The sequence below is a fragment of the Gadus morhua genome, chromosome 8 (assembly GCF_902167405.1).
Source record: "Gadus morhua chromosome 8, gadMor3.0, whole genome shotgun sequence".
Taxonomy (NCBI): Eukaryota; Metazoa; Chordata; class Actinopteri; order Gadiformes; family Gadidae; genus Gadus; species Gadus morhua.
Genome location: NC_044055.1, coordinates 9951370 through 9966491, shown reverse-complemented (window position 1 = coordinate 9966491; position 15122 = coordinate 9951370). Strand labels below are relative to the sequence as shown.

Here is a 15122-nt window from a genome sequence, read left to right as displayed (position 1 = left end):
AGGACTCTCATTGTCCCTGGGAGCCTGTCTTTTGCTGTTCTGGTGTTCATTTGTGTGCATGTGACCTGCCAGGTACATCACCCAGGAGGGACACAAGCTGGACACCGGCGCCCCCAGGCCCCCGGCCACCGTCACCAACGCCGTGTCGTGGCGTTCTGAGGGCATCAAGTACCGGAAGAACGAGGTGTTCTTGGACGTGATTGAGTCGGTCAACCTCCTGGTAAGTACCAAGCTTTCCTGTACTGGGTCACCTTTCAGAGACTTCGACCTATGGTTTGGCGTTCACAAACACACTTTTTTACCCGTAATTCGTAAGGGTGTTGTTGTCTTGCTCAGCTCACTTTCAGTCTCACTCTCGGCCTACGTCTTAAGGCTCAGTTATTGTTCCACGTCGACCCAACGCAATGACAACACGTCACGGACGCTTCGACGCAGTCGTAAACCTGTTTTGGTTCTGCATCGCGTTTTAGTGAGAGGAACAATCACAGCCCTTGCTGCTGTGTCGCCTGGACGCAAGGTTACACATTTTGGGAGGCGCACGTCAGGCCGTTGCGATGGACGCAAGGAGGGTCCACAAGGACGTAATGGGTCCGTAACCCCCTTGTGACGTGGAACCATAACTAAGCCTGTAGTTCATTTGGATGGGTCTGGCTGACTCCTGACTCTCTCTGTCTGTGTTTCTCAGGTTAGTGCCAATGGTAATGTCCTGCGGAGTGAGATTGTGGGCTCTATCAAGATGCGTGTCTTCCTCTCTGGAATGCCAGAGCTGCGCCTGGGGCTCAACGACAAGGTTCTGTTTGAAAACACCGGACGTGAGTTCACTCTACCTTGTTCACAGACTACCTTGTTCGCATTTGCGGACACATATTGTGTGAAGGCCAGGTGATTCTTTGTTATTGTTGTTGTTAAAATAAAATGAAAAGATTAAAGCAGAATAGTTGATAGTAGCAGATATTACTTTGGATATGTTGGTATGCCACTGGCAGAAAATAAAAAGTTTAGAGCACTGCAGCTGATTTGTCCTTGCTATCTGCTTGTGTATTTGTGTGAGAATGGTTGGTTATCATTTGATGTGTACAATTCCAATATCATTACAAACAGTAAAAGTATGAAATGTATGTTACGATTGTAACATTAAATTGACAAATAACTCTCTGTTGATGAATGCATATCCCCTTGTTTAAGAATGTAAAAAATTATATTTATCTTAAAATCTGACTTCCTATTTGGCTGCGAGTATAACTTCGGTACTTTTAAACCTGCACCCATTTTACCTTTATTTTTCGTTTCAAGGGACTAATGTCCCTTGGCCGTTCTAAAAATGGCTCCAGGTTTGAGTGAGAGCTCTGCTGCAGTAATCTGCGAAACAGGCTGCAATATTCAGAATCTTTTGGTGACCTTACCTAACACTCCACAAAGTTGTATGTCAAACTTTGTGGTATATCAAAATTTCATGTTGACTAAGCAATCGATCCATGCTCAAACAGTATACAAACACAGTATGACAATTGTACTGTGTGTACAGCAGCAGTACATATAATAACGTCTCACAAAGAACATTTCACCAAATAAAAAAAAACGCCAAGGATACACTGGTTGTGTTTCTCTGATTGGCTGTCTAATTCTTCTTCTGCAGGAGGGAAGAGTAAATCCGTGGAGCTGGAGGACGTGAAGTTCCACCAGTGCGTGCGTCTGTCGCGCTTCGAGAACGACCGCACCATCTCATTCATCCCCCCCGACGGAGAGTTTGAGCTCATGTCCTACCGCCTCAACACTCACGTGAGTGGGTCACGGGGTCCGCCCAGCCCCTTCCCGGGGGCCAGTCCTGACTGATTAGGGCTTAGTGCTCTCTCCCACACCGGTCTTGTGGGGACACAGGCCCTGGCCACTCGTGCTACTTTAGTTGAAGGGCTTTGTTCCATGGGTCTGTGTGTATGAACACTCATTACAATGATGCTTCTGGCTACTAATCCTCTGCTTCCACACAGTCGATTTGATTCGGTTTTTAGGCAGATTCACCAGAGTCATTAGATAAGTCTACCAGACAACCTGTTGTACAATAGCTACTGTAAAGCTTATTCATCCATCACACATATTGGTGGACACTTCCACTTGTGATGTCACCTAGTCAAAGAGGGGCAGTTTTTTCAATGGCTTGTAATGGCTCATCAAACTCGCACCTGGTGATTAAAGGGGCCTTTTTAAGCTCCTTATATAAAACTGATGTCATGCATTTCTTGGAATGTATTTTGACACATTGTCCACTAGGGGGCGACGATGTTCTATGTCCTTTGCTGTAAAAGGCGGAATGCTGGATGGACCGCTTCATGTTGCTGGATGTCTGTTGCAGGTGAAGCCACTCATCTGGATCGAGTCCGTCATTGAGAAGCACTCGCACAGTCGAATCGAGTACATGATCAAGGTTGGTTGCGTCGATTTACAAAGGACATAACATGAGTCTTCTCTATTTGAGGAAGGTATACACTGCACCGTGACCGTATAGTGTATTCAAATCCTTCTGCCTGAAGCAGCAGCTGTGCATCAAGTGAGGTTATCTGAGGCCAACCCTGCGTTTCCTGATGCGTCTGGCCTATTTGTTGCATGAGCTGCAACACAAGCTGAAAGGAATTCCATTGAACGCCTCAATTAATTAAAAAAAAAAAAGAACAACGTTAGATCTTCCGGCCGCAGATCAAGTTCAACCTGACCGGCCCATCCCCCTTTGTCTGGCCTTGTGTTCTGCTCTGTGTTTTTGTCTCGTCTCAGGCCAAGAGCCAATTCAAAAGGCGGTCGACAGCCAACAACGTGGAGATCCACATTCCTGTGCCAACGGACGCAGACTCGCCCAAATTCAAGACCACGGTGGGAAGCGTCAAGTGGGTGCCGGAGAACAGCGAAATAGTGTGGTCCATCAAGTCCTTCCCCGTGAGTCGCCTAGCCCCGCAGCGCCCCCCCCAGCGCCCCATCCTGTGTGGCACTACATCAGGCCCGTCACTCTTAAAGTGACCCGTCACCTTAAGAGTGACGGGTCACTTTAAGAGTGTGCCGCAGGGACTCTCTGACCGAGTGCGGCGTGTGTGCTCCTCTCTCTTCCCGGCAGGGCGGGAAGGAGTATCTGATGCGCGCCCACTTCGGCCTGCCCAGCGTGGAGGCCGAGGACAAGGAGGGCAAGCCGCCCATCAGCGTCAAGTTTGAGATTCCGTACTTCACCACGTCAGGCATCCAGGTCAGCTCTCTCGTCCTCACACCCACATGCGCACAAACACACGCACACCCCCTCACACGGGCGCACACAGACGGGACACCCGTTCGCACACGCACTCACACGCCCACACTTGCGCACGTACACAGCACACAGCACACCCGTTTTGCACGCACAAACATACAAACAAACGTTCACAAACGGGCCGTCCCAGGACATGCCGAACCTTGTTGCACAAGTATGTTGCCTCTGACGATTTTTGAGGAACTCGGTAGATGGCAAGAGCTGCGGGTATTGCAGCGCTAAAGTAGTACTCATCCCTGTGTGACACAGGGCGAATTCAGCCGTGGGCATCAGGCCTCTACCTGCCGGGAACGGCCTCAGCCACGTGGGCCACTGATGTGTGGCCCGTGCTAGAAAGCAGGTTAGGGGAGCCGCAATGTATGACTGCGTGCACCGCATAAGGGTTTAATCCACGATCATTTATCGTGGATTGCAACAGTGGTCGCTTACAAGGAGAAGTGGATGCATAACAGGTTGAGTGTGGCAAGAGGTTGCCGTGGAGGCTTTCTGTGGTGCACCAAGACTATACTACAGTATTTATGTTACTGCATCGTTGTCAAATTACACAACGTTGAAGTGGGGAAAGGAGACGTTGCATATGGAGTTAATGCGGAGGATTGTTGTGTGCAGGTACCAGGGCATGGTGATGCGCGATAGTTGGGCACATGCTGTTTTGCTATTTGTATTACATGTAGTTCCCATGGGATCATCGAAACGTTCACAAATTTGGATGAATAAATTCCTAGCAAGTAATGTGTAGAACATTTAGGAGGTTTCTGAAGGCTTATAGTGGAGATTGTGTTATTTGAGAATGATTCAAGTTTGTTAAGGCATGCCATACCAATGATAAAGAATACATGCAGAAACATATTCTTAATGTCGTATATTTAACAATTATTTGCCGAAGGCGAAGTGAAATGTGGGGAATAGGGCTATTCCCCACAATTCACGGACCCTGAGGTGAATGATTGTTTTAGTATATACTACACGTGAACGCTCAAGACAAAAATAAAAAAAGATTAAGCTTTTTGCCAGGATTTATTTGTTTTTATTAGCTGTTTATTTTTCTCAGCGTGACGCCTTGCATAGCAGGACATTTTGCAATGAAAACAATGTCCCGAGTTTGAGATCTCAATCATGGGATATTGCCCAATGTCCCGAGATAGCGAGTCAAGCCAATTGCGCCATCTTAGGAGGTTCATGTGTAGCATATACTGAAGTATAATATTTATAGGTAGAAAATATAAAATGTAAACTATGATAAAGTTTTAAGTATGATAAAGTAGTCATTGGCGTGGGTGTGGATTACTCAAGCAGAACCGGCTGTGACCCGGGCTAATTAGGGAGCTTAACTTGGCAATGGCAATGCCAGCTAGGTTTCCTCTGTGCAATTAATCATTATGCTCAAACATTCAAGACATCAATGACTTATCATCAGACTTGAAAATCCAGTTTTCTAGAACAGGTCCCAGCTGTACCAAGCCCACACAACTTCAGGTAAACGACATGTTTGAACATATTCTTGTGTTGGCCAGAAGGGGCAACAGATCTTCAAAGATCAGTATCTAGTCGTTGGAGGGCAGTTGTTTGATTTAGTCTTGAATCATTTCTACTCCTAATAAACTGTTCTGTTTTTAATTTATAGGCGACACCAGTATCATCTTTAGAGCTTTAAGAATCCTAAGGTCTTTTCAATACCAAAAGGTTATTTAGTAATAAAGAAGCACCTGTTAACTTGCTGACGGGGTTTGGATGGCTATGGGATGTACAACTGATGTGCTATCCATTTCACCACGTCCTATCGTTATATTTGCAGCACATGGATTCATGTGAATGTGGAGGAACTGACTGCCAGTAAACGGTGGAGCCTCAAAAAAAAAGGAGAAGCCTTTCTTGTCTCTTTTTCTTCTTCTTTGCTGACTTTGCAGAGATGGAGTTGGTCGAAAAAGCAATGGTGAATTGGATTTGCATATACGCTGTATAAAATACGGCAAAATGTTTCCCAGTTTTTCATACCTGATAACATTTCACCTCAGAATACTTTTTTTTTTTTGTATAAATATCAGCCGATGTGGGTAAAAGTAATTGAGGTATATCATTTATTTTGTTAAATGCTACAACATTGCTTGAGAAATGAGCTACACCGTGCCATTTTGTGAACTTTGTCTGCGACTACCATTTTAAATGTCACCAGAATATGAGACTTTGAGGGACGGTCGTTTCCACCGTCATTTCCCTGGACGGGTCGTGAAAACCGGATTAAGGCGGAGCGAGGACGCTGCACAGCCCACTCGGAAAGGAGCGGCCCCCGTCCCGGAGCTAATTGAAACGTACGCCGGTTGTCCTCGGGGCGTTTTTACTGGCGTATCAGAATGCTGCTCATCACTCACGCTAAATGGGCAGCTGACAGAGCGTAATCTACTTTTCGTTTGATTTTCTCCCTTTTTATTTCTTCCTTCCTGTTTTTTTTTTTTTTTTTTTTCATCTTCGCATTTTTTCCCAAACCGAATCAACCAGATGCTTTCGGAAAGCACATACCGCGTCGTGGGCTGGGATCCGTCGGCCGGCGAGATGTTCTTGCGAATAAATACGGCGGTTACATTCTAGCAGGTGGTCAGAGCGGGCCCAGCGTCTGAACGTCGGATCTTTTTAAAGAAAGTATCTCAGGGGCTGGAAGGCATTCTTTAAGAAGTGGTGCGCGAGGGACGAGGTGGCCACATTGTTTCCACACAATGCAGAGGAAATAGACCCTGTGGTCCACCGTCCCCCGGAGGGGGGGGGGGGGGGGGGGGGGTCTACACTTCACGGCCTGCGCTGGCCTCTTGTTGTGGTGCTGATGTGGCTCCCTTTTTATTTGTACGTGCACCGAGGTTCCCTTTGGATGCAAGCCCTCAAGGTCCATTCACGTTGAGGTCAAGTCCCCGGTGTCTCCGGGGAAACCGGCGACACACACATACACACACTCACTCACACTCACACTCACACACACACACACACACACACACACTCACACTCACACTCACACTCACACACACCCACACACACCGGGTTCCCAATGAAACCTCCCGTGGAGTCGGGCGGTCGCCTCATGTCGGAGCGGTGGTGGGCGGACTAGGGGGACGGACGGGGGGGAGATCCGACGGTACCGCCACACTGTACGTGAGAGCCGGGGGGGGGGGAGTGGCTGGGGGTCTCGTTAGTTTAATTAAACGCATGCAAATATCAAAGCCTGAGAAAATCGCTCTTAACGGCCACCACTAAGTGTAGGGGTGCGCGTCTACGAAAGCGCGTGTGAGACGGAGGCTTAGCTCCCGCCCTCAAGAATTTAACAAGGAGATGGGAAGTTTTAAAGCGTAATGAACTTTTAAACACTGCCCACTCGGTAATGAAAGCGCTCCAACTTCTTATTCGATTTTTCTTTTTTAGGAGAGAGGGGGGGGGGGGGGGGGGGACAAGTCGGCATCATGTACTCCATTGGTGGAGGAGGGGGGGGGGGAGAGAGGGGGGATCGCTAACTGTGAGATAAGCCCACGCAGGCCACAGCTGTAGTCTGTAGTTAGCGCAGATACACGCTAGCATCCTTTACTTACCCTTCTCCCCTCGGCCAGCCGTAATTTATATTTTGCGGCGGTTGCTGCGTTTGATGGCGTTGTGCTGACTCGGGCCCTCATTGCCAGGGCCCTCCTGCATGTTTAACTGCCGGGGCTGAGCACGGGGAAAATGCTGATCCCACGTCTGTGTGTAGTTGTTTTCTTTCTATTTTTCAAAGTTGTTTTTTTTCGTGCGCGTGCGTTTTTTGTGTCGTCATACGTCTGGTGGCTGTGGTCTGTCTCTCTTTCGCTCACGTTCTCTCTCTCCCCCTGACTCTCTCCCCCATCACAAGCCCTCTCTCTTTCTCACTCTCTCTCTCTCTCCCTTGCTCTCTCTCTTTTCCCTTCTTTTTCTCTGTCTCTCTGTCGCTCTTTCTCTCTCTCTCTCTCTGTGTGTGTGTGTGTGTGTGTGTGTGTGTGTGTGTGTGTGTGTGTGTGTGTGGGAGCTGTGTGTAGTGGAAGGTAATAACAAGGTAGTGGACCAGCAAGGACTCACCAGGGAACTGGCCTCGGGATAGGGCCAGCACTTCCCATCCATTTCCAACGGTTACCGCAATGCCGTCCCCTTCTGTCATTATAAACCCACCGGGAATAAAAAAAAAAACGAAGCAAATAATGCTTTCAGGGAATACTTGGAAATTATTAATAAGAAGGCAGCTTTTGAACATCGCCTCATTATTAACATCAACAACGACGAGATGTCACAGATCCTCTAACGGAGACCAAACCGTGGCGCCAAAGGGCGTTGCGACAGCGGTTCCTGAGCACCAGGTTCTCACAGTCAGGATGGGGAAACGCACTCGGAGCCTGCTGGCACCAGGCCTCCACTAGTTCATATTCTCGGAGCGTATTTCTCGTATTCCCCGCGATGTGCTCACACTATCGGTTAATGGCTTGCGAAAGTGCCAGGTTGGTTGTGCTGACACAGGCTTTCTCTTCTTCTGCGGCGAGTACAGTTATGTAAATGAGCTAAAGGCAGGCGCTCGGTGAAGGCGTCTGTTTTGGGGGAAGTTTAGCTTTTTTTATTTTCACGGCTCCTACGCTGGAGCTTCCTCACCCGTGCTACTACGATGGCTGTACGATTCGTGGAACGTGTCTTGCTTCACACGGCTGGAGTTCCCCATTGGGGCTAGCGGCCGAACAATAGCCGCTCCGTTAGCCGCAGTGCAGCGCCTTCGTGTCTGGATGGAGCTCTGAGAAAGGCAGCGAGAGGGCCAGATGGGCTGTTGATATAAGGTGCTGAGTACCCAGTCACATGTGTTGACCTCGGGTTGAAGTTGCACTACCTGACTCGAAGTTGTGAGTTGAAATTCCGTGTTTTTGAAGATTCCCCCCCCCCCCCCCCCCCCCTCCCCTCCCATGGAGAACGATGACGGGAATATCGTGGAAAAGAAACAACTATTTAATTTAGGGGTGGACACGTCATATTGCCAAACACATCATTGCAAATATTTTCAATCAAAAGACATTGATGTAAATATAAAATCATTTTAGTGTACATTTTGTGAATTTATTGATGTCACGGTGCCTGTTTGCATGCACTATTTCACCATTAAAAAAAACCAGATGAAGCAGAAGCTAAGAAAGACAAAACAAAGTACTGATCCAGTTGTTCCCTCCCACTTTGTACTGACTAACAGATGCTTCCCCCCCCCCTCTCCCTTGGTCAGGTGCGCTACCTGAAGATCATTGAGAAGAGTGGCTACCAGGCCCTGCCCTGGGTGCGCTACATCACCCAGAACGGAGGTAGGTCAACAGTTCACTAGGTACCCCTAGGTTAGGCAACCATTGGGCAACGCAGTGCGCAATGTGCTGGGAACTCAACTCCATTGGAGAGGGACACGTGCCAGCAGCCCGCTGTGGCAACGTCCTACAAGGTGCAAGGATGCCAACTTATTTTAATATTTTTTTATTTACATTTCTATTGTGATCAAAATATGACTACATTATGCAGATCAATATTTCGTCATAGTGCATCGTTTTAGTTTTTTGTTCAAAATAAATAAAAACAAAAAATAGTAATAAAAACGACAACATCTGAGTAGCCTAAACATTACCGGGAAGTTAGCGTATAAATCAGAACATCTCAAATCAAGTAAAGTCTGATCCAAGTGTGTGATATGGACAACCCACTCAACCCAGGATGCCCAACAGTTTCCAAACTTTTCTTGTTCTGTTTTTTTCTTTTTGTACTACTGATTGTAATATCAGCAGTGTTGCACATGTCGGGTCTTTTTTTTTTGTGCTAATGCCAGTAATTGCTCAAACATCCTCCTCTCATTTCCCTTGTCCTCGGCTCATTCTGGGCGTGAATCCTCAGCTGCACTCACCACTCAATCTGTCCCTCCGTTCTCCCTCTCCCTCTCCCTCTCCCTCTCCCTCCCTTTTCTTTTCTTTTCGGTCCATTTGATTAAATCTGTCAATTTCCTCTGCAGATTATCAACTCCGGACCCAGTAGGCGGGGCATGCCCGCCCCTCAGCAGGTGGAAGTCAGAGGGGGCGGAGTCTCCTCGCTAACGAGCCTAGAAAAAAAAGAAAAAAAGCAAGTGTCCGTCAACCACGGACACAGTGAACCGTCAGTATCCTGTTTCTTTTTGTTTTGTTTTTCTTTTTTTATAGTCGTGTTTATTTCAAATCAATGAGAGTTTGCGACGTTGTGAACTGGCCCATGCGCTCCGTTCAGCCGGGTTGGACCCCCCCCCCCCCCCCCCCCCCCCCCCGGGATGGGAGAGCGGTGTGTGGGATATGTTTACGTCAACTCCACACTCCCACCTCCCTAAAGGGTCTGACCGTCGGAAAACCCTCATGTTACAACGGTGTTTCATTTTTACAGGTTTACTGTCATGTCATGCATCCTTGGTCAAAAATGATGATTTAGCTTTCATATATATATATAAATAAAACAGTATTTTGTTTTGTTAACGGCTGATTATCTGTATATATTTGTTACGCGTTTTGTTTATTTAGTGGATTCCGTGGTCATGAACGGTTACTGTCATTTAAACCAACGCTCCCTTCTATGGTCAACAGCCAATGTGCAGCGCTGTAATAAACGTTGCTCGCTTGCCTGCTTATCCATTTTGCCTTTTAGGTTTCGGCCCTTTTGTCCGCATGATATCTAGATAGCCAACGAAGAGTACAGTGTTATTCCGCACATTCTAAACGAAATGAAAGGCAGATCAGAAAAGTAGCCCTCTATCCAACGACACAGCCGTCTCCATGTATTTCCTTGGCTGTGTCACCCTAGGTCTGTAACAACATTGTTTTAAATCATTAAATATCTATTTAGAGAAACCCGTCATCTCGTGGTCATTCCATGCCTGATGTCATTTGGTTATTATTGTGTCTGTGACGTTGGCAACATGACATGATGTCATCCTCTCACTGTAAGGTCGGGGGGTTGGTGGGCCTAACGTCTAGCCTTGGACGGGTCTTCTTCTTCCCACTGAATCCTGGAGGTCTTTCACCATTGTGGCTTTCCTTTTTCTTTTCTTTTTTTTTTTTAATATAATGCCAAGGTGCTATGATGTCATGGGCCATTGAGCACCAGCATTCCATAGCGAACACACTGGCGACCTCAGGAAGGATGTGACTCAACCTTTCGGTCAGCGGTACACACACACACACACACACACACACACACACACACACACACACACACACACACACACACACACACACACACACACACACACACACACACACACACACACACTATTCTAGAAATGGCCCGGTTGACACAGACCTGCTATTGTTCGTGTCCAGTCAGACCATGGAGGTCCCGGATGAAGTCATTGGTCTAAGTGTGTCTTGTGGGTTGAGACTTTAACGGTAACACTCTCTCAGGCCTGGTGAGTTGTTAGCAAACAGGTGCCAGAGTGATGTATAAGTGAATTTCATGATCTGGAATGATTACAAAAGTGTCTAATCATTGACCACAAATATTCTGTTTGAACAGGCGCATTGACGTTTTCGTTTTCGTAGAAGTGTGTGTGTGTGTGTGTGTGTGTGTGTGTGTGTGGTTTCTCCGTAGAGCCACCTGTTGTGTTGAGACACAGAGGAATACGTGGGCTGCAGCAGCAGGTGTCCGTAGTGATGACTTGACAGCCTGTTGCTCTTGCTACAGAGGTATGCTGCCTCTTAAAACCCGCAAAAGATGCTTGTCAGGAACACCACTGACTCACGTCTTATCTGAGATCTTATTCTTCCCAGCCCTTGTCGCCCCTCCTCCAAGCCATTTTTTATAGTTCGCACGCCAAAATAAAGCAGCGACAAACCAGACGCTCGTCGGATAGCGAACGGATAAAAGATGATGATTTATCGACGATTGCTCGTCTGTCATTAAGCGCAGCCATCTACTGTAGCCGCAAAGAAAATGCATGTCCCACGGGTATTATGGGCTCCATCAACACGCAGGTGGCAGTCGTTGAGCTGTGAGGCGCTCGTGGGCTTATAGGGGTGGCTGAGAGCTGCTCTCTTGCTCTACGAGGAATTCCTGCGTTGCTTGTCAGTCTGTCATCAGGAGGGATGTGGTATGAAGCCTCTGAAAGACAATCACTTTGGGCCGAATCATACCGGTCTCGTCCTACCCTCTGTGGTGTCTTTGCTGTCACAGGAACTGGTTTTTATGTAGTCCTTCAACGTTATGTTAGGGGGGGGTGGGGGGTTGGGATTCTGCATCTTCAGACGTGTGCGTGCATTATGTGACAGGTTATATTCCTTATTAACATCTGGGAGACGCATGGAGGGAGAAAATGCATGAAATAATCCACTCCTACAATAATCCCTCAAAAAAACATCAAATTTAAACATTTTATACAGTCAAACCTTTTCGAGTCGACCACAAGACTTCTATCGGATAATTACACACATAAATACATGTCACGACATTACATACACACATTTACATTAAAGGCAAATACCAAATTGCTTTTCATAAAGGCAAACACGGATCAGGTTACCACACATGTGTGTATACCTGGAGTGAGGTGGGTATAAAGCGCAGGGCTCAGCAGTCTGAAGCACACTTAACCCGTGGCCAGGCGGTGCCTGGAAGGGCCAGCCTTCCCTGTGATGCTTGGCAGGAGATGTGAACGCAGGCTCTGGCCCGCGATGAGGAGGTCACATTCATAGAGTCCATTTCATCCTCTCGCGGACGCGTCACATATTTCATGTTTGTGAAATTGCTTACAGAGGATATGGTTGCTGCCCGCACGGCCTCCTGGGTATTTGAGGAGGCCTTTACTCTCGCTCTCGCTCTCTTGCTCCCACGCTTCGTCTCTCTCTCTCTCTCTCTCTCTCTCTCTCTCTCTCTCTCTCTCTCTCTTAATTTGAGTATAGTCATGCTGACTCTATTCATAGTGCTTTTTTTTTTTATCCTGACAATTTATATCTAATCCATTGTTTGTTTCCAGCAGTAGTACATTGTTTAGCTCAATGGGTCTGTCTGTGTAATGTGCCTCATACTATCAGGGTTAAAGTTCCCAGTATCCCTGTGCATTTCATCACACTAAAATAGCACCGGAATAGCAACAAACTATCAAGTATCCGAAATAATTTAGGTTTCTATGCCAACCCCAGTGTTTGGGTGCGTGTGTCATCTTCGCCGTCAGTGGAAAATAACTATGGTTACTGAATGGTGGTGTGACTGTGTGACGGTGTGTGACTGTGTGTGTGTGTGTGTGTGTGTGTGTGTGTGTGTGTTGGATGAGGCAACAGATTGCATTCAGGCAATCCGCCGGAACAGCGTGGCACCCTAGACTTCACACACAGGTGTGCCACGAGGAATCTCCGTGTTTATCCACACACGGAACCCCGGCGCCTAGCAACCAGAGGGAAGCCCTCGGTCATTCCAGGACTCTGGCGAGGCGCGTGACGTCGGAGTGGCCCCGGCGCCGCCCTCGCGATAACCCGCCCGGTATTATCTCTCCCCGGGAGAAGTCTTTCACCCTTCACTTGCGAAAGACCAAACATAAAAAACCAAACCTTGATGAGTCACTTGGAAGCAGTTAACTGGAGAAAAGGTGGCTGGTGGAGCTATAGGTGGAACCGCAGGGCTCTAAGTGAGATATGTCCTGTCCACCCCCACCCCCACCCCCCTGCTTCTCCTCTTTCTCCACCACAGAAACCTGCTGCTCCGGTAGGAAAACAGAAGCATTGTAAAGCTCTGTGTGTGGGCCGTGTTGACTTTACCGAAAAGGTATTCCTCGAGCCTAAAAAAAAGAAAAAAAAATCCCTGGCCTGCCCCCTCTCTCAATTCTCTACTGTAGACATTAGGAAAATATTGGTTTTAAGGGGCATATATAGCTGAGTATTCGTCTTAGCCGGCCTTGAGAACCGCCGTATTATGTCTCAACGTGCAGCCCACCCATTGCTGAGGGGCTCGGCCGTGCGTTGATGTATAGCTCAGTGCTTCAGTGTGCGCCCCGGTAGGCCGCAGTGGGAAGCAAGCGCCACTGGGGGGTAGGAGACCAACTTATTTGGGTCAATTGCTTCAGTGAGGCGGGGTCAAGGAGCAGCAGCAGGATATAGAACGGCCGTTATAGCCATATATACTTCCCCGTGGGCAGTAAATGTTTTGTTATGTTTTGCTATGGAAACCCTGGTAGGAGAAGGGTCAAAGTCGAGTGCGAGTGGCGTTGAGTCAGTCACGATGCCGCGGCGGTTGCATCACACCGACTAGGATGTCGGTTCTTTTGAATAAAGGTTGACAATGGATTGTATGAAATACTTTATATTTTTAATATACAGTGTATATATTGGTTGTTTCATTTATATTTGAATGTTATGAGATAGATAAACCTTTATTGCCCCAAAGGGAATTGGTCTTTCACTTGGGAGCATAAAAAAACATATGAGCATAAACAGCACATCCACAAAGCCGTACACATACAGACTCGGACAATGAATGGCAGAAAGACAGACTAATAAAAGCAGACAATATAAAAAAGATAAAGACTATATCCAGACTAATGTCCACTATCAACAAGTTAAAGTATCACCAGCAATTGCTCTTGATCTGAATAATCTGAAAGAGGATCCATGAAAACACTAAGTAGGGTACTTGTTTTTGTGTTTTGCAGTAAGGGCCAAAGTTCATCACATCATTGTCAACTGTAAGGCGAATGGTTCCAGGGCACTGCTATGATGGTTTTTACCTTAATGCCTGAGGTTTGTAAGGACACACTGTTTGCTAGTCATGGATTTAGGTAAAAATGGCCCCTCTATAGTGCATATGCTGTACTGCCCAGGGCAGGACCCACAGCATAATGCATAATGACAAATGTTTTTGTCAGTGGACAGGTGTAGGAATCCATAAGGTTAGCGGCATTAGCTACTTGTTGTGTTAGCTTGTACGAGAGGGAAGCATAATGTCCTACCATGACGTCATCCAATAAATAAATATGTATTTTTATACATTCACATACCATTTAGCGGCGTATCCGCTTTTCTAACAAATAAAAAGGAAGTCTTTTGCTCTCTTTTTTTTGTCTTGGAACAAAACTGTCAAAATAAACGTCGCTCGGGGCTGCATTGAAACTGAGAAGTCTTTTCTTGTGACACAATGGGGGAGAAAGGCCTTGTCTGTCCTTTTTTCTTTTTGGAGACAGTGCAGGACACCTGGTAAGATGAAAAAAAAATGACTTCAAAGACTTGAATGTAGAAGAGCTTTAGAACACTCCAGTTCATGTTCCACTTCCCGTAATGACAAGTGCACGCACACACCCACACACACATGCGCGCACACACACACACACACTCGCACATACACACACACACACACACACACACACACACACACACACACACACACACACACACACACACACACACACACACACACACACACACACACACACAGAGACACCTTGCACTCTGGGTAATGACAATTGCAGAGCCTTGCTTGTAGCCAAATAGACCAAAAAACCACCATTAACGAAGCCCTCAATTATCCTTTCTTTTTCTACCGTTCATAACTCTACTCTGGATAAACATCTGGACGGTATTGGGATGGCAGCAGCTGTAATAAACATAGAGGGCCTCACCAGAAAGCCCCTAATTCATTTTGATTGTCCACTAGAGTACTCTCTTGGGCTTTTTCGGCTACTGAAAATATTTGTGTTTTTCCTTCTCGCCCGCGTCTCCGGACATTTGATAGCCCCTGGCAGACGCCCCGCGCATACTTTTCTGCTGTCTTTAATGCCGTCCCTCCGGCTACCCAACGATATTTTAGCGCAAGTGCATGGCAACAGCAAAACAAAGAGGAA

General features: G+C 47.1%; 1 protein-coding gene across 1 annotated transcript in view; it reads left to right on the top strand.

Annotated features, from left to right (window-relative positions):
- ap1m1 (adaptor related protein complex 1 subunit mu 1) overlaps window positions 1-10151 on the top strand; it is an 11626-nt gene extending 1475 nt beyond the window's left edge. Inside the window, exons 5-12 of the mRNA XM_030363767.1 lie at window positions 73-220; window positions 686-812; window positions 1637-1779; window positions 2351-2422; window positions 2767-2925; window positions 3101-3226; window positions 8526-8601; window positions 9291-10151. Coding sequence (XP_030219627.1) covers window positions 73-220; window positions 686-812; window positions 1637-1779; window positions 2351-2422; window positions 2767-2925; window positions 3101-3226; window positions 8526-8601; window positions 9291-9313 — 874 coding nt within the window. The 3' untranslated portion in view covers window positions 9314-10151. The remainder of the gene's footprint in view (window positions 1-72; window positions 221-685; window positions 813-1636; window positions 1780-2350; window positions 2423-2766; window positions 2926-3100; window positions 3227-8525; window positions 8602-9290) is intronic.
- Window positions 10152-15122: the final 4971 nt, after the last annotated feature.